Source organism: Salvelinus fontinalis, chromosome 14 (genome assembly GCF_029448725.1).
Source record: "Salvelinus fontinalis isolate EN_2023a chromosome 14, ASM2944872v1, whole genome shotgun sequence".
Classification (NCBI taxonomy): domain Eukaryota; kingdom Metazoa; phylum Chordata; class Actinopteri; order Salmoniformes; family Salmonidae; genus Salvelinus; species Salvelinus fontinalis.
This window is the reverse complement of record NC_074678.1, coordinates 50,979,482-51,001,624: the sequence shown is the minus strand read 5'-3', so window position 1 is coordinate 51,001,624 and position 22,143 is coordinate 50,979,482. Positions and strand designations below refer to the sequence as shown.

At 43.2% G+C, this 22,143-nt stretch overlaps 1 protein-coding gene across 4 annotated transcripts in view; it reads right to left on the bottom strand.

The window, feature by feature from the left end:
- Positions 1-22,143, bottom strand: part of LOC129811086 (E3 ubiquitin-protein ligase RNF13-like) — a 103,323-nt gene that overhangs the window by 1,930 nt on the left and 79,250 nt on the right. For all 4 annotated transcript variants that reach the window (XM_055862241.1, XM_055862243.1, XM_055862242.1 and 1 more), the window contains 2 exons: positions 21,465-21,558; positions 1,771-1,851 (listed from right to left, as the gene is read on the bottom strand). In XM_055862241.1, the coding sequence (XP_055718216.1) occupies positions 1,771-1,851; positions 21,465-21,558 (175 nt within the window). The remainder of the gene's footprint in view (positions 1-1,770; positions 1,852-21,464; positions 21,559-22,143) is intronic.

Sequence of the window (22,143 nt, the reverse complement as noted above, 5' to 3'; positions counted from 1 at the left end):
TATAGCTTGACAGTGTCCAGAAGCTACGGCGGTTTTCTAAGAACACTAGCGGTCAGGCCAGCTGGATATTAGATGCAGTAAAGTGAGCTGGAGCCAAATAGATGATTTTCAGGCATGGTTCAAGGACCAGCACAGGGTGAAGTAGAGCCTTTCAGACTGTCTCCCACGGAGACATCACATGACCTGGTGTTTTGTACTACATCGACAAAAGTATGTCGATTTTGGAATGTAGCTCATTTCAAAATCATGGGCATGAATATGGAGTTAGTCCCCCCTTTGCTGCTTCCACTCTTTCCACTAGATGTTGGAAAACATTGCTGCGGGGACTTGCTTCCATTTAGCCACGCACATTAGTGAGGTCGGGCACTGATGTTGGGCTATTAAGCCTGGCTCGTAGTCGGCCTTTCCAATTCATCCCAAAGGTGTTCGATGGGGTTGCGGTTAGGGCTCTGTGCAGGCCAGTCAAGTTCTTCCACACCAATCTCGACAAACCATTTCTGTATGGACCTTACTTTGTGCACATGGGCATTGTCATGCTGAAACAGGATAGGGCCTTAACCAAACTGTTGCCACCAAGTTGGAAGCACAGTATGCTGTAGCGTTAAGATATCTCTTCACTGGAACTAATGGGCCTAGCCCAAACCATGAAAAACAGCCCAAGACCATTATTTCTCCTCCACAAAACTAGTTGGCACTATGCATTAGGGCAGGTAGCGTTCTCCTGGCATCAGCCAAGTCCAGATTTGTCCGTCGGACTGCCAGATGGTGAAGCGTGATTCCTCACTCCAGAAAACACTGCTCCTCACTCTAGAGAACGCGTTTCCACTGCTCCAGATTTCAATTGTGGTGAACTTTACACCACTCCAGCGGACGCTTGGCATTGCGCATGGTGATCTTAGGCTTGCGTGTGGCTGCTCGGCCATGGACACCCATTAAATGAAGCTCCCGATGAACAGTTCTTGTGTAGACGTTGCTTCTAGAGGCAGTTTGGAACTTGGTAGTGAGTGTTGCAACTTAGGACAGACAAATTTTATGCACTTCAGCACTCGGGGGTCCTGTTCTGTGAGCTTGTGTGGCCTACCATTTGCGGCTGAGCCGTTGTTGCTCCTAGACATTTCTACTTCACAATAACAGCACTTACAGTTGACCGGAGCAGCTCTAGCAAGGCAGAAATTTGAAGAACATACTTGTTGGAAAAGTGGCATTCTATGACAATGCCACATTGAAAGTCACTGAGCTCTTCAGTAAGGCCATTCTACTGCCAATGTTTGTCTATGGAGATTGCATGGCGGTGTGCTTGATTTTATACACCTGTCAGCAACGGGTGTGGATGAAATAGCTGAATCCACTAATTTGAAGGGGTGTTCACATACTGTTGTGTATCTAGAGCAGTGTTTCCCAACTCTAGTCTTCCAACAGCACACATTTTTTTTGCACACCAGATTCAACTCATTGAGGACTTAGTGATTAGTTGACTCATTTAAATCAGGTGTGCTTGTCTGGGGCTAAAACAAAAATGTGTACTTTTGGGGGTACTTGAGGACTAGAGTTGGAAAACACTTGATCTAGAGGACTGCAGTGGAGGAGCACAGGTTGCTGGATGGGGGTGGAGCACAGGTTGCTGGATGGGGGTGGGGTAGAGGAAGGGGAGGAATAGCAGAGGAGTAGCAGAGAGGGTTGGTGGCAAGTAGATGGGTTTAGGGTAGTAGGTTGTTGTGTGGTTGTGTGTGTGTCAGGAAGGGGTAGAGGGCATGGCAGGCCAATACTCACCGTGAGAGCAGGGCAGGACCCGGAGCTTGTCTCCCTCCTCGTACTCATCTAGGCATATGGCACACACATCGTAGGCGTCCCCTAGGTACAAAAGACACACGGTTCAATGGCAGAACAAAATACAGAAAAGTCCTCTTAATAAAGACATTTTAATTTACTCAATTGTGTAGCCCGTATTTATTTAAATGACAGGCTGAGCCAGACTACTGTCAACTGACTCATAGAGTGCCTTGCAAAAGTATTCACCCCCTTGGCATTTTTCCTATTTTGTTGCATTACAACCTGTAATTTAAATTTCATTTCATGTAATGGACATACACAAAATAGTCCAAATTGGTGAAGTGAAATGAAAAAAATTACTTGTTTCAAAAAATGCTAAAAAATTCTAAACGTAAAAGTGGTGAGTGTATATGTATTTGCCCCTTAATAAGATCTGATGCAACCAATTACCTTCACAAGTCACATAATTATTTAAATAAAGTCCACCTGTGTGCAATCTAAGTGTCACAGGATCTCAGTATATATACACCTGTTCTGAAAGGCCCCATAGTCTGCAACACCATTAAACAAGGGGCACTACCAAGCAAGTGGCACCATGAAGACCAAGGAGCTCTCTAAACAGGTCAGGGACAAAGTTGTGGAGAAGTACAGATCAGGGTCGGGTTATAAAAAAATATCCTAACTTTGAACATCCAACGAAGCACCAATAAATCCATTATTAAAAAATGGAAAGAATATGGCACCACAAAAAACCTGCCAAGAGAGGGCCGCTCTTAAAAAATAAAGGAGAGCCGCACACTCTAGGAGCTCAGATGCAAAAATATTTAAGTCCAACGTTTTGACAGACAAGCTGTCTTCATCAGGGTATAATGATGAACACCGACGGATGACTCATTTATATAGTGTCAAAAGACACACAGGTGTCTGTAATCATGTCCGGGTGTGGCCTGATATCATTGGTTAATTATCATACAAAAAACATAAATGGATAGCGTACGATCATAGATACAATTTGGCTACATAAGCCTACAAACATTTACAATAGCAAAATCACAAGAATGGCTTCAGATCAAAGTCTACGTTGAGACCGAAGGGAGCAAAGGTCTTTAATTTAAAGATCCAGGCAGCCTCTTGTTTTAATAAATTGTCGAGGTCACCCCCTCTCTAAGGGAGGCATGACATGTTCGATGCCAATATAACGTGGAGACGAAATCGAGTGGTTTTCTTCCAAAAAGTGGGCCGCAACTGGGTAAGTCGAGTTTTTGCACCTAATGGTGTTACGATGCTCCGTGATACGTACTTTTAATTCGCGCTTTGTTTTACCCACATCCTTTTTACCACAAGGACAAGTTATAAGATAAATAACTGCCTTAGTGGAGCACGTGATAACACCTTTGATTGGGATCTGTTTCCCTGTTTGGTGGTGTTTGAAGGATCTACATTTATAAGTGCCATTGTATTGAGCACAGCCATTACACTTGTAGTTTCCATCCAGTAGGGGCGCAAATAAATTGTGAAGGGATATCTTGGGGTGGTAAATCAGAGTTTACCAATTGATCTCTGAGGTTTCTGCCCCGCGAGAATACGACCAAGGGAAGGTCCAAAAACACATTACTGATACTATCATCGGATCTTAGAATGTGCCAATGTTTGTGAACGATTCCCATAATTTGTTCCGAGCACATTGAATAGCGGGTAGTTAGAACGCAAGAATGCTTATTTTTGCGAGACTGAACTTGAAAAAGGTCATGTCTCGCTTTGTTTTGAATTTTCTCAATGGCAGTATTAATCTGACCATTTTTTACCCCCTCTCCTTGAATTTTCTTTGCATCTAAGCCATATTTCTGTCGAAATCTGATTGTTATTTACAAATTCCTTTGATTCGATAGAATTGGCTGTAGGGCAAACTGTTTTTCATTGGAAGTGGATGACAACTATCAGCCCTCAACAAAATGTTACGACCAGTAGGTTTCCTGTAAAGATCAGTGTATAGAACATTATCTTCACACAAGATCAGAAGATCAAGAAAACTGATTTGACGTGTATCAGATTGAGAGAGGGCAGCCCACCAAAACTCACGGACCAGGCAAGGAGGGCATTAATCAGAGAGGCATCAAAGAGACCAAAGATAACCCTGAAGGAGCTGCAAAGCTCCACAGCGGAGATTGGAGTATCTGTCCATAGGACCACTTTAAGCCGTACACTCCACAGAGCTGGGCTTTACGGAAGAGTGGCCAGAAAAAACATATGGAAGGAGGTAATCTGGTTAGATGAGACTAAAATTGAGCTTTTTGGCAATCAAGGAAAAAGCTATGTCTGGCATAAACCCAACACCTCTCATCACTCCGAGAACACCATTCCCACAGTGAAGCATGGTGGTGGCAGCATCATGCTGTGGGGACGTTTTTCATCGGCAGGGACTGGGAAACTGGTCAGAATTGAAGGAATGATGAATGGAGCTAAATACAGGGAAATTCTTGAGGGAAACCTGTTTCAGTCTTCAAGAGATTTGAGACTGGGACGGAGGTTCACCTTCCAGCAGGATAATGACCCTAAGCATACTGCTAAAGCAACACTCGAGTGGTTTAAGGGGAAACATTGAAATGTCTTGGAATGGCCTAGTCAAAGCCCAGACCTCAATCCAATTGAGAATCTGTGGTATGATTTAAAGATTGCTGTACACCAGTGGAACCCATCCAACTTGAAGGAGCTGGAGCAGTTTTGCCTCGAAGAATGTGCAAAAATCCCAGTGGCTAGATGTGCCAAGCTTATAGAGACATACCCCAAGAGACTTGCAGCTGTAATTGCTGCAAAAGGAGGCTCTACAAAGTATTGACTTTGTGGGGGTTGAATAGTTATGCACGCTCAAGTTCTGTTTTTTTGTCTTGTTTGTTTGACAATAAAAAATATTTTGCATCTTCAAAGTGGTAGGCATGTTGTGTAAATCAAATGATACAAACCCCCCAAAAATCAAATTTAATTCCAGGTTGTCAGGCAACAAAATAGGAAAAGTGCCAAGGGGGTGAATAATTTTGCAAGCCACTGTACCTCCGCTTTCAAGTCATTTCCCTACATTTGTTTCAGACTAAGTTCTCACTCTTTCCAAAATGGCTGAAATTCCACTCCAAGCACATTCCTGCCATGTATGTGGCTACCAAACCGGGCCAAACCTTAACTGACTTGCCTAGTTAAATAAAGGTTAAAAATAATAAAATAAAATGCACTCACTTTCAAATTCCATAGCATTCTTTCTTGCCCCTTCCCTTGTGGGGAGGACGAGGTGCTGTGCTGTGAAGGGTGCCGGATATGTGGGCCAGTGTTTATGTAAACTTTAAATGAGCATGTTTTGCTGCTCCTCAGTACCCGTGCCAGGATTGCATGTAACCGTATAAGGATGGGGAGTCATGTCCACCCCCCCTTCAGTAAAGTCACAGACTCAATCTCTCCCTCTTTTTTCCTTTTCTCTGCCCCTCTCTCTTTCCTCTGTCTCGTGCTCTCTTTTTCGCAGACTGTCTTTGTTGCCTGTCTCCAACTTTCTTTTTTCTCTCCGTCTGTCATTGTCACTTCTTGTCTTTATCCATTTCTCCCTCTCTCTCCTCCTCTCACGGGGGGGGGGGGGGGGGGGGGGGGTGATGAGAAAGGGAGCATTTATAAAGGCATGGCTCCAGCACAAACTCAGGAAATGCTGAACTGTGGCACTGGGCTATTCTGAGTGAAGTTGAGCACTAAGCAGAAAAATACTTTGACACCACAAACTCAAAGGGTGTGTACACTGCTAAGTAAGACATACGGAATAGAACAAAGGCACATTCACTAACAGTGACATCGAAGACCTGTTCCTCACTTGTCCCGAGAAGTTCTCCAGCATAACTCAGTTTAACAACCTGATATAGCCAAGTAAGCAAAAACACAAGTATCATACACTACATGACCAAAGGTATGTGGACACCTGCTCGTCAAACATCTCATTCCAAAATCATGGCATTAATATGGAGTTGGTCCACCCTTTGCTGCTATAACAGCCTCAACTCTTCTGGGAAGGCTTTTCACTAGATGTCGGAAACATTGCTGCGGGGACTTGCTTCCATTCAGCCACAAGAGCAATAGTGAGGTCGGACACTGATTTTGAGCGATTAAGCCTGGCTCGCAGTTGGCTTTCCAATTCATCCCAAAGGTGTTTGATGGAGTTGAGGTCATGACTCTGCGCAGGCCAGTCAAGTTCTTCCACAGGAATCTTGACAAACCATTTCTGTATGGAGCTCGCTTTGTGCACTGGGGCATTGTCATTCTGAAACAGGAAAGGGCCTTCCCCAAACTGTTGCCACAAAGTTGGAAGCACAGAATTGTCTAGAATGTCATTGTATGCTGTTGCATTAAGATTTCCCTTCACTGGAACTAGGGGGCTGAGCCCGACCATGAAAAACAGCCCCAGACCATTATTCCTTCTCCACCAAACTTTACAGTTGGTACTATGCATTGGGGCAGGTATCTGATTTGTCCGTTGGACTGCCAGACAGTGAAGCGCGATTCCTCACTCTAGAGAACACGTTTCCACTGCTCCAGAGTCCAATGGCGGCAAGCTTTACACCACTCCAGCCGACGCTTGGCATCACGCATGGTGATCTTAGGCGTGTAAGGAGCTGCTCGGCCATGGAAACCCACTTCGTGAAGCTCCTGACTAACAGTTCTTGTGCTGATGTTGCTTCTAGAGGCCGTTTGAAACTCGGTAGTGTGTGCTGCAACCGAGGACAGACAATTTTTACGTTCTACGTGCTTCAGCACTTGGGGGTCCCGCTGTGAGTTTGTGTGGCCTACCACATCGCAGCTGAGACATTGTTGCTCCTAGATGTTTCCACTTCACAATAACAGCACTTACAGTTGGCCAGGGCAGCTCTAGTAGAGCAGAAATTTTACAAACCCATCTTTTTGGGAAAGTGTCATCCTATGACGGTGCCATTTTGAAAGTCACTGAGCACTTGTTTGTCTATGGAGATTGCATGGCTGAGTGCTCAATTTTATACACCTGTCAGTAACGGGTGTGGCTGAAATAGCAGAATCCACTAATTTGAAGGGGTGTCCACATGCTTTTGCATATATCGTTTTTTAAACTTGTGTTCTTTATTATTCCATTGAGATTAATAATGAACCTTTTCTGTTCTTAATTTTCTGATTTCTAAAATTACATTGCTACAAAAGCCTTATCAGATTTTGTAATCTTCAAGTCAAATGCCCATATCAAGCAGTTCAAGTTTTTTTGTGTTTGTTGGTCAGAGAGAAGCATGGCAGCAGAATTCTCTGGTTGAGCAGAATTCACGGTCTGGTCATCCCTTTTCATGAAAGCATGGAATTAAACTACTCAGTCTGATCAAAGGAGCTGGTGTGGGCACATTACTCACTCACTCCATTTCCTGGAACTTTCCACTGGGTAAAGTTAGTAATGACATTACTATTTACCTCACATACATCACGTCAACAAATGTCGGAACAGACCATACATGACCATGTCATCCGAGAATGAAAAAACTGTTCTTGCACAGCAGCATTAAACTAATTATTGAAGAATTTTCATCCAACCATGTTTGGAAGATTCTATCTTTAGACAATAATGTTAAGCAGATTCTATACGGTTTGATTGGCTGGTTATTATCCCATTATCGCTGATTGCGACAGACTCTTTTCAACACTACCCTTATCAGACATCGTGTTGAAGTGGCCCCTAAGGGCCTTTGGGGACCAGTAGTTTAAAAAGAGCCAGAGTGTCAATGAAACTCCATTTTGCTCCAGTCAGCCAGCCAGCATTCCTGGATCTCAGGAGGAATCACGCTCCCTTACTAAACTAATCAGAGCGAGGAGACAAGAGTGTGTGTGATGCCCACAGATCTGCACAGCTACCTATAGCTAGAGCCAACATGGCTGTGGTAAGGCTTCTTGCAGTCATCTGTGACGAGAAGGGACTGTATCACAATACTCCTGCCTCACTGTTCACACAGTGTCAGAGCCTCCGCAGCTGCTTTCACTCTGTGTGAGTGTGTGTGTACTCAGCCCAGGGCTGGAACAGAGCAGAGGGAGGGGAGGAGCACACATAGTGACTCATCAGTCGTAGAGCCCTGGGGAGAGACGGGAGGGCAGGGGTCAGAGGGAGAGCCCGGTCCCTCTCATAAACGGGGCGATGGGGTACCATCTTAGGTTCAGTGGTTTTGGAGGGTGAACTGGAGCAAGGGGAAATTAATCTCCCTGGCTTCCTCTGTTTCTCTCTTTCTCTGGAACTGCTGGTTTTGAGGTTTCTGTCTGCTCTCCATCTGGTGGCAAAACCACACACACAGCTGGGCCCCTCAGTCTTAACCAGAGCCAGAAAGCCAGACAAAAAGCGCACAGTCACATGGTAAGCTTACAGTTAATTCGGAAAGTATTCAGACCCCTTCCACTTTTATACATTTTGTTACGTTACAGCCGTATTCTAAAATGGATTAAATCGTTTCTCTTCCCTCATCAATCTACACACAATAACCCATATTGACTAAGCAAAAAGAGTAACAAAATGTGGAAAAAGTCAAGGAGTCTGAATACTTTCCAAATGCACTGTATATGAGGCTAACTTCATATGGATGATGCAAGGGCTAGCAACAAGGCTGCAACAAAGTCAAAAACATAATTCCACTTTGACATTATGGGGTATTGTTTGTAACACAACAAAAATGTGGAAAAAGTCAAAGGTTGTGAATACTTTCTGAAGGCACGGTAATTCTCCTCAGACTGGTATTGTGTGCTAATTACGCTGCTATTGTACATTGCATTGAGATAGGTACTCTAAGCCTATTCAGACTCCCCCCCTTCATGCCAAATTCCTCATTAGCGCTGCAGGCTAGAAGCACCACTCCTCAACGCACAGACAATACGGTAGGCCGGCTAATCAGCTAGCATCTCCCCCATGTCATCCCCCTGCCCAGAGAAGCCTGCGTCGCACAATTAAGGGAATGAATACACGCTTTATTCACGCCACCAGAGATTTAATTGCATCAGCGCACACTGCACTCCTCTGGGATTAGCCTAGAGTTGTGACGAGGCCATAAAACCAAGCCTGGAATGACAGGGAGAACAACTAAAAAGGCCTAGTGTGCTAACACTACAATGTGATACCATTAGGTTAGCATTAGCATCGCTAACACTGCTGATAATAACACAACTAACCCACAGCCAGAGGACATAGAGGCCTGTGTAGAGAGAAGTTGCTTCTAATTGTCTGTGACTTGTAGGCACTTCTGGGAGATGATGCGATTAAACCGTTGTGGCGCATGGTTCCCATCTTCGTGTAACATTTTGCAGTGGGCACAGACTGGTTCCAATCCAAAGCCCTTAGTGACAGGCCTTCTCTTTCAATTGTCCACGCACATATGTAGACAAGCGCACACAGTGCCAGTGAAGACCAGGCATCCGCTTACTGTAGGTTCAGTAAAAAAAACAGACTCAGCATCAGGTTTAGCTGAGGATGGTGGCTAAGGGCACCGTTCCCACACACACACACTGACCCCTGGTTACGGGCACCCTGCCCAAACACAGCCCGCCGGGAGAATAGACAAGTGGAAGAGAGTGAGGTCATGGAGAAAGGGAAGCAGCAGACAGAAGCACTCAGCGTTGCCTTGCTGCCGCTGCGGTTACACAGTGGTGTTAGAGACAGCTAAAAATACCCCGGGCTGGAGAACGTGAGCTCTGAGTTCTGCATAAAAGGTATAAAAAGAGGTCCGTTCGTGTCGGCACACTGTAAACAATTAGCGCAGAACGAGTCCAACGAGTGATCTAAAAGGTGACTCCGTGACTCACGCGTGTCATCGCCCACCCCATGTAGAGAGATCTATGGGAAGGCTGCAAAGCTCGGCCGCGGACGAGTGTGTATCCGGGATGCCATTCCATCCCGGAACACAGCACTGTCAGCCTAGCTATCCAGCTACCTCACCTTCCATGTTGAAATGGCGCCAAGCTGGCAAACCCACTCCAGCCTATTAGGATCAACTAACAAGGTTTGGTATACTCCCCCTCAGGCCTAACAGGCCAGTCAAAAAGCAAGGAAACCCTCAGATGATTGCTTTGAATAATAAATTGTCCAATCTCGGTCATTGACTACACTTCCTCCGCTTACCTACCAGTACTTATACACTCTCCATAAAACGGCGACGTACAGGCCTTCCGGACTCCCTACAGGGCTATTTCACGCAATGCAAGCAGAGATCCGGTGTGCAGGGCTTAAAGGGTGATTAGGTAGAGATTTGGTGTTCCCGCTTGGTATCGCCAAACACTCTGACAGAGCCATCATCCTGACCAACCTGCCCTCTAAATACACCTCTGCTGTCTTCAACCAGGATCTCAGCAATCACTGCCTCATTGCCTGCGTCCGTATTGGGTCCGCGGTCAAACGACCACCCCTCAGCACTGTCAAACGCTCCCTAAAACACTTCAGCGAGCAGGCCTTTCTAATCGACCTGGCCCGGGTATCCTGGATAGCTGATGTTCTGAAAGAGCTGCAAAATCTGGAACCCTACAAATCAGCTGGGCTAGACAATCTGGACCCTTTCTTTCTAAAATGATCTGCCGCATCTGTTGCAACCCCTATTACTAGCATGTTCAACCTCTCTTTCGTATCGTCCGAGATCCCTAAAGATTGGAAAGCTGCCGCGGTCATCCCCCTCTTCAAAGGGGGAGACACTCTAGACCCAAACTTTTAGACCTATATCTATCCTACCCTGCCTTTCTAAAGCCTTCGAAAGCTAAGTTAACAAACAGATCACTGACCATTTTGAATCCCACCGTACCTTCTCCGATATGCAATCTGGTTTCAGAGCTGGTCATGGGTGCACCTCAGCCACGCTCAAGGTCCTAAACAATACCATAACCACCATCGATAAAATACAATACTGTGCAGCTGTCTTCATCAACCTGGACAAGGCTTTTGACTCTGTCAATCACTGCATTCTTCTTGGCAGACTCAACAGCCTTGGTTTCTGAAATGACTGCCTCACCTGGTTCACCAACTGCTTCTCAGATAAAGGTCCGTGTGTCAAATCGGAGGGCCTGGCAGTCTCTATGGGGGTGCCACAGGGTTCAATTCGCGGGCCGACTCTTTTCTCTGTATACATCAATGATGTCTCTCTTGCTACTGGTGATTCTCTGATCCACCTCTAAGCAGACGACACCATTCTGTATAGTTCTGGCCCCAGACGAGCTTCAATGCCATACAACACTCCTTCCGTGGCCTCCAACTGTTCTTAAATGTAAGTAAAACGAAATGCATGCTCTTCAACCGATCGCTGCCCGCACCTGCCCGCCCGACTAGCATCACTACTCTGGACGGTTCTGACTTAGAATATGTGGACAACTACAAAAACCTGGGTGTCTGGTAAGACTGTAAACTCTCCTTCCAGACTCACATTAAGCATCTCCAATCCAAAATTGAATCTAAAATCGGCTCCCTATTTTGCAACAAAGCATCCTTCACTCATGCTGCCAAACATACCCTTGTAAAACTGACTATCCTACCGTTCCTTAACTTCGGCGATGTCATTTACAAAATAGCCTCCAACACTCTACTCAGAAAATTGGATGCAGTCTATCACAGTGCCATCCGTTTTGTCACCAAAGCCCCATATACTACCCACCACTGCGACCTGTATGCTCTCGTTGGCTGGCCTTCGCTTCATATTCGTCGCCAAACCCACTGGCTCCAGGTCATCTATAAGTCTTTGCTAGCTAAAGCTCCGCCTTATCTCAGCTCACTGGTCACCATAGCAGCACCCACCCGTAGCACGCGCTCCAGCAGGTATATTTCACTGGTCAATGCCACTGTCAGCCAGAGAAATATGCTGAGAAGGATTATCACCACAGCAAGCAACGTACTTGGAGTCAAACAGACAGGCCTGGATGAGATCTTTAAGGTCAGGGTTCTCCGCAAGGCTCACAAAATCATTTTAGACCCAAGCCACTCCCTGTACCCGGACTTTGAACTACTCCCCTCTGGGCGCAGGTATAGGGCACCCCTCAGCAGAAAAAACAGAACTAGACAATCATTTGTGCCAGGTGTGATATCCCTCCTAAATAGCTTGGGCTAATGTTCCTATCGACTCAGTAAAAAATAAAAATATATATATATATTGGTATGTAACTGTTATGAAAGTTATATTGTCAATTTTGTTTTGTATTTAAACGCCACTTTAAACGTGTACATGACACTGCAACAAAATTTCCCCATGGGGACAATAAAGTAAGTAAGTAAGTAAGTAACCCCCTCTTTGGCCGCCTTTCCTTCCAGTTCTCTGCTGCCAATGACTGGAACGAATTGCAAAAAATCCCTGAAGCTGGAGTCTTAGATCTCCCTCACTAACATTAAGCATCAGCTGTCAGAGCAGCTTACTGATCATTGCATCTGTAAATAGCCCACCCAACTACCTCATCCCCATATTGTTATTTATTTTTATGCTCCTTTGCACCCCGGTATCTCTACTTGCACATTCATCTTCTGCACATCTATCCCTCCAGTGTTTAATTGCTAAATTGTAATTATTTTGCCAATATGGCCTATTTATTGCCTTACCTCCCTAATCTTACTACATCTGCACACACTGTATACAGATTTTTCTATTGTGTTATCGACTGTACATGTGTTTATCCCATGTGTAACTCTGTGCTGGTTAAATTAAAAATTAAAAAGAGCAAGCAGGAACACAGAGGGATGGAGTTAACTGTAAGAAACCTGCAGAAACTGCAGGGATGGAGTTAACTGTAAGAAACTTTTTCCTAATATAGTGTAATATTAACAGCTATACAGAAAGACTAGTATGAGGGCCAAATTGCAGAGGAGGAACTTCTTGATGCAATTAAAGCCTTTAGGCCAGGGGAAACGCCAGGGCTGGATGGCATACCAGTTGAGGTACAGTGCATTTGGAAAGTATTCAGACCCCTAGACTTTTTACACATTTTGTTACGTTACAGCCTTATTCTACAATGGATGAAATTGTTTTTTCCCCCTCATCAATCTACACACAATCCCCCTTAATGAGAACGCAAAAACAGATTTATAGAATTTCTATGCAAATTTATAACAAATATAAAACTGAAATATCACATTTACATAAGTATTCAGACCCTTTACTCAGTAGATTGTTTCAGCACCGTTGGCAGCGATTACAGCCTTCTTGGGTATGACTCTACAAGCTACAAGTTCTAGGGTATGACGCTGCAAGCTTGGCACACCTGTATTTGGGGAGTTTCTCCCATTCTTCTCTGGAGATCCTCTCAAGCTCTGTCAGGTTGAATGGGGAGCGTCGCTGCACAGCTATTTTCAGGTCTCTCCAGAGATGTTCGATCAGGTTCAAATCCGGGCTCTGGCTGGGCCACTCAAGGACATTCAGAGACTTGTCCTGAAGCCACTCTTGCATTGTCTTGACTGTGTGCTTAGGGTCGTTGTCGTGTTGGAAGTTGTTCTCCAGATAGAAGGTAAACCTTCACCCCAGTCTGAGGTCCTGAGCGCTCTGGTACAGGTTTTCATCAAGGATCTCTCTGTACTTTGCTCTGTTAATCTTTCCCTCGATTCTGACTAGTCTCGCAGTCCCTGCCGCTGAAAAACATCCCCACAGCATGATGCTGCCACCACCATGCTTCACCGTAGGGATGGTGCCAGGTTTCCTCCAGACGTGACGCTTGGCATTCAGGCCAAAGAGTTCAATCTTGGTTTCATCAGACCAGAGAATCTTGTTTCTCATGATCTGAGAGTCCTTTAGGTGCCTTTTGGCAAACTCCAAGCGGGCTGTCATGTGCCTTTTACTGAGGAGTGGCTTCCGTCTGACCACTCTACCATAAAGGCCTGATTGGTGGAGTGCTACAGAGATGGTTGTCTTTCTGGAAGGTTCTCCCATCTCCACAGAGGAACTCTGGAGCTCTGTCAGTGTGACCATCGGGTTCTTGGTCACCTCCCTGACCACGGCCCTCCTGCCCCGATTGATCAGTTTGGCCGGGCGGCCAGCTCTAGGAACAGTCTTGGAGGTTCCAAACAAATTCCATTTAAAAATGATGGAGGCCACTGTGTTCTTGGGGACCTTCAATGCGGCAGACATTTTTTGGTACCCTTCCCTAGATCTGTGCCTCGACATAATCCTGTCTCGGAGCTCTACGGACAATTCTTTCGACCTCATGGCTTGGTTTTTGCGCTGACATGCATTGTCAACTGTGAGACCTTATATAGACAGGTGTGCCTTTCCAAATCATGTCCAGACAATTGAATTTACCACAGCTGGACTCCAATCAAGTTGTAGAAACATCTCAAGGATGATCACTGGAAACAGGGTGCACTTGAGCTCAATTTCGAGTCTAATAGCAAAGGGTCTGAATACTTATGTAAACAAGGTATTTGTTTTAAGTTAATACATTTGCAAAATTGTCACTTCGTCATTGTGGTATTGTGTGTAGATTGATGAGGGGGAAAAACGATGTAAACAATTTTAGAATAAGGCTGTGGCAAAAGGGAGGGGGTCTGAATACTTTCCGAATGCACTGTATATCAAACATGTTTCAAATGTACTTAAAGATCCACTATTAGCATGTTTTAACCACTCCTATAAAAAATGGTAAACTATCAGCATCTCAGCAAGAAGGTCTGATTTCACTATTACTGAAACATGACCCATGTGCTAAGTATAAAGATCAGGTACAACTAAAAAACTGGAGGCCCCTTTACACTTCAGTGTTGTGATGCAAAAATCCTAGCAAAATGCATAGCACATAGAATTAAAAAGGTGTTGTCGGAGATAATTCATCCTGATCAGACAGGTTTTTTTTTTTACATGGATGATACATTGGAGATAATATAAGACAAGTACTTGAAACAATAGAACACCATGAAAAATTGAGAAAACCAGAGCTGTGTTCGAATACCCATACTGTATACTACATTACTATTAGTTCATTTTAGTATACTGTGACTCAACCATATCCTTACAGTTGAGCGTACTAAATTTTTGCCTGTCTACCGAAGTTGATGCTCTTGTTAGCTAGTTAGCATAACAAATTACTAGTTAGACATTTTATGACGGGTGTGTTCTTAAATTCAATCTGGAGTGCCAGAGTGCGCTTATAAATTCAGAGTATTGTCAGTTTGTGAATTCAGACCGTTTCGCTCTCGGAGCGCACACTGGACGCTCGGGCCGAGGAGTACGGTTGGTTTGAGCGTTCTGGCCTTACAATGGCAGTCAAGCACCGAAGCTAATGTTGGCTAGCTTGCTAGCTACTTCCAGACACAAATGAGACCACTCTGACCATTTTACTCGCCCTAGCAGAACTGGTTAGGCAGTTTTCATGTTATCCAGAGCGTTGGTGACTAACTGTGCTGCTGGAAACAATTTAATTGTGTTTTTCCCCAAACGTTTACTGACACCGGCCATATTCAACGGGTGTTGAGCGTTCGTAAATTAATTATTCTGCGCTCTGGTACACTCAGAGAGAGTGCTTTGAAATCCGAGTAGATAGCCAGAGCGAATTTACAAAAGCACCCGAATGTCCATTGAGAACGCACAAAGACTAAACCATTTAGCTAAGCTAAGAATGACGGGAATAATCAAGTCAATAAACGTTCGGTAGTTAGTTAGATTAATATTAGTGTATTGTTTTTTTCTCAAGGCTTGAGTGTCATTTAGTAAAGTCTAGGCAACTAATACATTGGACTGCTTTCTTTACATTTGTTTAGCTGTGAGTTAGGTACACATTAACCACTTTTTATTTTACAGACAGAGACTGATCATTGAGTTCAATTTTTTTGTTTAATTAGTTAAAACCTGCATTTACCCTAGGAGGGATTTTTTTTTTTTTTTTTTTTTTTTACATGTTTCAGTGCAAAAAAAATGTGTCACCTTTTTGGGCCCTCACTAGTTTGCACCCCTGTATATAAATGTATGGACTTTTTTAATGTAGGAGAATTGCTTATACAATGGCTTAAAGTTATGTATAGTAACCCCAGGTGTAAAATAATAAATAATGTCTACTTCTCAGAAAGTAATAAACTGTCAAGAGGAGTAAAACAAGATTGTCCACGGTCGGCGTATCTATTTATTATGGCCATCGGAATATTAGCTATTAAAATCAGATCCAACAATAATATAGAGGGGCTAGAAATCCAGGGCTTAAAAAACAAGGTGTCATTGTACGGTGATGACTGAAGTTTCCTCTTAAATCTGCAATATTGATCTGTGATCAGCCTTATAGATGATCTAGATCATTTTTCTTACCTCACTGGAGTACAACGGAACTATGATACAGTTGAAGTCGGAAGTTTACATACACCTTAGCCAAATAGATTTCAACTCAGTTTTTCACAATTCCTGAGATTTAATTCGAGTAAAAACTCCCTGTCTTAGGTCAGTTAGGATCACCACTTTATTTTAAGAATGTGAAATTTCAGAATAATTTTGGAGAGAACGATTTATTTCAGATTTTATTTTCTTTTATCACATTCCTAGTGGGTCAGAAGTTACATACACTCAATTAGCATTTGGTAGCATTGCCTTTAAATTGTTTAACTTGGGTCAAACGTTTCGGGTAGCCTTCCACAAGCTTCTCACAATAAGTTGGGTGAATTTTGGCCCATTCCTCCTGACAGAGCTGGTGTAACAGAGTCAGGCTTGTAGTCCTCCTTGCTCGCACACGCTTTTTTAGTTCTGCCCACACATTTTCTATAGGATTGAGGTCAGGGCTTTGTGATGGCAACTCCAATACCCTGACTTTGTTGTCCTTAAGCCTTTTTGCCACAACTTTGGAAGTATGCTTGGGGTCATTATCCATTTGGAAGACCCATTTGCGACCAAGCTTCAACTTCCTGACTGATGTCTTGAGATGTTGCTTCAAAATATCCACATAATTTTACTCCCTCATGATGCCATCTATTTTGTGAAGTGCACCAGTCCCTCCTGCAGCAAAGCACCCCCACAACATGATGCTGCCACTCCCGTGCTTCACGGTTGGGATGGTGTTCTTCGGCTTGCAAGCCTCCCCCTATTTCCTCCAAACATAACGATGGTCATTATGGCCAAAAACTTATATTTTTGTTTCATCAGACCAGAGGACATTTCTCCAAAAAGTATGATATTTGTCCCCATGTGCAGTTGCAAACCGTAGTCAAACCTTTTTTAGGGCGGTTTTGAAGCAGTGGCTTCTTCCTTGCTGAGCGGCCTTTCAGGTTATGTCGATTATAGGACTCGTTTTACTGTGGATATAGATACTTTTGTACCTGTTTCCTCCAGCATTTTCATAAGGTCCTTTACTGTTGTTCTGGGATTGATTTGCACTTTTCGCACCAAAGTACGTTCATCTCTAGGAGACAGAACGTGTCTCCTTCCTGAAGGACCACAACATTCTGGTGGAAGAACAAAATGGTTTTCGTAAATCCAGAGCCTGTATAGACCATATCTTCTCGGTCTGTACAATAACTAGAAATAGATTACATGAAGAGAATACCTAGGATAGGATAAAGCAATCCTTCTGACACCCCCCCCCCCCCCTTAAAAGATTTAGATGCACTATTGTAAAGTGGCTGTTCCACTGGATGTCATAAGGTGAATGCACCAATTTGTAAGTCGCTCTGGATAAGAGCGTCTGCTAAATGACTTAAATGTAAATGTAAGAGAAGCCTACTTTTGCATGTTTCATAGATTTTCCAGAAAGGTTTTGATTTTGTAAATAGGGAGCTTTTAACCTATAGTTTGTTAAAGACAGGGGTTGATGGGACATTTTATTAAGCAATCCAGTCTCTTTACAAAGTACCAATTGCTTGTGTGCATGTTAATGAATATCGTACAGAATGGTTTCCCACACCCTCGGGTGTTAAACAAGGACACGCCTTATCACCGACTTTGTTTATGAATTATTTGGCAAAATAAATGAAACAGTTAAATATTGGAGTAAGATATTATGATGAAATGCTAAGTATCCTTTTATATGCTGATTATATAATTTTGATGGCAGAAACTGAACAAGACCTGCAGAACATGTTATTATGTGCAGTCAATTGGTGTAAAAGATGGAGACTCATGATTAACCAGACAAAAACACAGAATGCATTTTTAGAAAAGCAGCTACTAAGAGAAGTGTTTTTCAGTTTTGTTTTGGTGAAGACATTCTGGAGTTTACTAGAATTTATAAATATTTGGGTATTTTTATTGATGAACATGTTACCTTTCTATATGCAACATCTGCTCTGGCCGACTCAGGAAGTAGAGCTCTTGGGGGATTTATAGGAAAAACAAAACCACTCAAAGATATAGGTTATGCTACGTATTCCCAACTGTATTAGTCATGCGTGTGTCCTGTTCTGGACTATTCAGCGAGAGTGTGGGGTGCTAAGGGGTATTTTAAAAATGAACATGTTCATAGCAGAGCAGTAGGTTACTTTTTAGGTGTCCACAAGTTTGCACCTATACTTGCAATAACAGGGGACATGGGTTGGGAACCCTGTGAGGTGAGATGGAAGGCGTGTATGGTGATAATTTGGAATAGAGTGTTGGATATGCCAACTTCCAGAATAGCTAGTAAAGTTTTTCAATGGGCTCTATCTATAGGGGGAGCCCGGGCAATTGAAATGTCTGACCTTTTTCAACAGTCTGACTGAATATCTGTATGAAAACCAAATTAAGGGAGACATAGAAATGATTTAAAAAACAACTGTTGATGCAATATGACAAAAAATGGGTGGAGGAGATTAATCATAAACCCAAATTGAGAACCTTTTGTTTGATTAAGGGTGAGTTTGTGTGCGAGATATATTATGTATTACCTACCTAAAAACAATCGATCGCTATGTGCACAGGTCAGATCAGGGATATTGCCTCTGCGTATTGAAACAGGTCGGTACTGTGGGGAAGTAGAAGAGGAAGGACTATGTTATTATTGTGACCTCGAAGAAATAGAGAATGAAACTCATTTTATCCTCTATTGCCCTTTCTATCACGATATATGCTTGCTCTTATTCCAGAAAGCCCACCAGATTTTTACTGCTCTAGGGATGTAATTATTGTTTGGATAACCTTATTTACTATTATGTATTGATTCATTGATTCATTTTTTCACTCTTTATGTGAAAGTTTATTCAAGTGCAGTCGCAAAAACCGCGCTGGGATGAAACTGGCTCTCATGAGGACCACCACAGGAAAGGAAGACCCAGAGGATAAGTTCAGAGGAGTTACCAGCCTCAGAAATTGCAGCCCAAATAAATGCTTCACAGAGTTCAAGTAACAGACACATCTCAACATCAACTGTTCAGAGGAGACTGTGAATCAGGCCTTCATGGTCGAATTGCTGCAAAGAAACCCCTACTAAAGGACACCAATAAGAAAGAGACATTTGTTTTTCAACAGGACAATGACCCAACACACCTCCAAGCTGTGTAAGGGCTATTTGACCAAGAAGGAGAGTGATGGAGTGCTGCATCAGATGACCTGGCCTCCACAATCACCCGACCTCAAACAAATTGAGATGGTTTGGGATGAGTTGGACCGCAGAGTGAAGTAAAAGCAGCCAACAAGTGCTCAGCATATGTGGGAAATCCTTCAAGACTGTTGGAAAAGCATTCCAGGTGAGCTGGTTGAGAGAATGCCAAGAGAGTGCAAAGCTGTCATGAAGGCAAAGGGTGGCTTCTTTTGAAGAATCTAAAATATAAATCATATTTAGATTTTTTAAAAACTTTTTTGGTTACTTCATGATTCTGTATGTGTTATGCATTCGTTTTGATGTCTTCACAATTATTCTTCAATGTAGAAAATAGTAAAAATAAAGAAAAACCCTTGAATAAGTAGCTGTGTGTAACGGTAATCCTCCTCCTCTTCATCAGAAGAGGAGGAGTAGTGATCGAACCAAGGCGCAGCGTAGTGAAATTACATGATTTATTGAACACGACGGAAAAACAAACTAAACTTGCATAAACAAACAAAACAAATAAACGATGCAGACAGACCTGAACGACGAACTTACATATAACGTGAAGAACGCAATGAACAGGAACAGACTACATAAAATGAACAAACCGCAAACAGTCCCGTAAGGTGCAAACATATACACAGACACAGGAGACAACCACCCACAACGAACACAGTGAAACCACCTACCTAAATATGACTCTTAATTAGAGGAACGCCAAACACCTGCCTCTAATTAAGAGCCATACCAGGCAACCCAATAAACCAACATAGAAACAGAAAACATAGAAATGCCCACCCAAACTCACGTCCTGACCAACTAACACATAAAACTAACAGAAAACAGGTCAGGAACGTGACACTGTGTCCAAACTTTTGACTGGTACAGTATGTGTTTGGATATAGTCTATCCGGTTGTGATGCATGTCAAGTAACTATACTTGTGCCATGTAACTACTGTGAAGAAAAGAGAGAAGTGCCATGTATGTAAAATGTGTGTGTAGAATGTACATGTAACAAAAAAAGAAAAAGCTGTAAAAACAACATTTATTTTTTGTCTTCAGAAGAGGAGGTAGTAGTGTTTGGGCCAATAATAAGAAAATATATTTTAACTGCAGCTGATGGAACCATTCCCTGGATGTCTGAACTCCCTCTAATACCTGTGGAAACTGTCCGTCAGACAAGGGTTGTCGCACAGCCACTCGCACACACCGTCTCACACAACCACACAGGGAGCTACTTAATATGCATTACCTAGACTCTGTCAAAATCTCCTCAGTGTCCCCTGCACAGCCCATTTTTGAACAAGGGGCTTCCTACCCCAAACCAAGCCTCTAAACTCCTTCCAAGTGTGAATACTGCCAACATTCTACTCAGGACTGACATTTGACCAGGTGCAGATCTCAGAAAAACACTATTTGCAATGCAAAAGCAGGGCCATAAATACCTGCTGAGCTGAGCGAGGGGAGAAACACAAAATGGAGAAACACTCTAAAGTCCATGACTTCCAATTAAGGAGTTTAAAATCTACCTCCCTCGAGGTAAACAGAATATGTATTTATATAGATCCTTCTCATATCTGAGATAGCGGCATTCTTAATCTGGGGAGCAGGCTCTGTGGAAAATCAAGCTGTATTCGTCTCATTAGCTCATGGCACGAAGCGCTGGAGCAGATTGAGGTGTCGTAACTCGTTCATAATGTCACCCGCATTGTGGCCCAGTCGTATGACACAAGGCATAGCGTGGCTAGACCCGGTGGAGATCTAAGGTCATTTTGGAGTTCTCATCTAGTTCGAGGGTTAGGGTGAGCGTTTAGGGTCAACAGTTCACTGAGGACGAAGGTCGATAGATCTGTGAGTAAGTCATAATACCATTCTATATAATCTCATACAAGGGTAAGTGTGCCTTCCGATCATAAAGCCAGGTTTCAATCTTTGTGTTGTTGACACATAGGCAGGCAAACAAACTGACACAAAACCATTTTTAGACTCTTTGTTCTCCAATGACAAATTCCAATGTGCACAGATACTCCCTCAACTTGAACCCGTGTTGAAGCAACCAGCTTTGACAGTAATCCATACATTCACACTAAGTGAGGAAAACATAAGGGGATACCTTACATCCTTGACCGACATTACGACAACAATACCCAGATCTAAAAAGATCAGTGTTGTCAATGCTTACGAACCAAACGCAAAACTATTGGCCCATCTCACTTCTCAATGTTGATGTCAAGATAGCTATATCCCTCCATACCTTTATTGTACTTGTGAATGGGAAGTTTCTTGAGCTGGTCCTTGCGCAGACGGCTTCTCCGAGCCCTGTGTCTGCCCTGGACAAACTTGGTGATCTGAGCGAGAAGGGAAAAGTCAAGTCAGTTGTGGAGTTATGAGTCACTTAACCTCACCGACAATCCTGATGAATACCCCAACAGTTTTTTGGAACCGGGCAACGCTCTTGTACTTCAACCATGCACCCTCTTTCCAAAAGTCTGACGTCACCATTTCATTGACAGTTATTTCCGAATTAAGAATTCTCTGCAGTTAAAAAATACCTCAACCAGTACTCAAAATAATTGTATGGGCATTTAAAATAATTACGTTTATCACATTCTTGTGTCAATTCTTTAGGAAGTAGGATGATTTCGGTAACTGACTCTGCTTTTTAACTAATCAGACAGATCGAATGAGCAAGTTCTCTGTTATTTGTTGCCTAGATAAATAAAATAAATAAAAACATGCTTTGTTGTTGTAGCAGGCTTGATGATATCATCTTCATACACACGGGAAACTGTTGAGCGTGAAAACCCCAGCAGCGTTGCAGTTCTTGACACAAACAAGTATACCTGGCACCTACTACCATACCCCGTTCAAAGGCACATACAGTGCATTCGGAAAGTATTCAGACCCCTTGACTTTTTCCAAAATTTGTTACG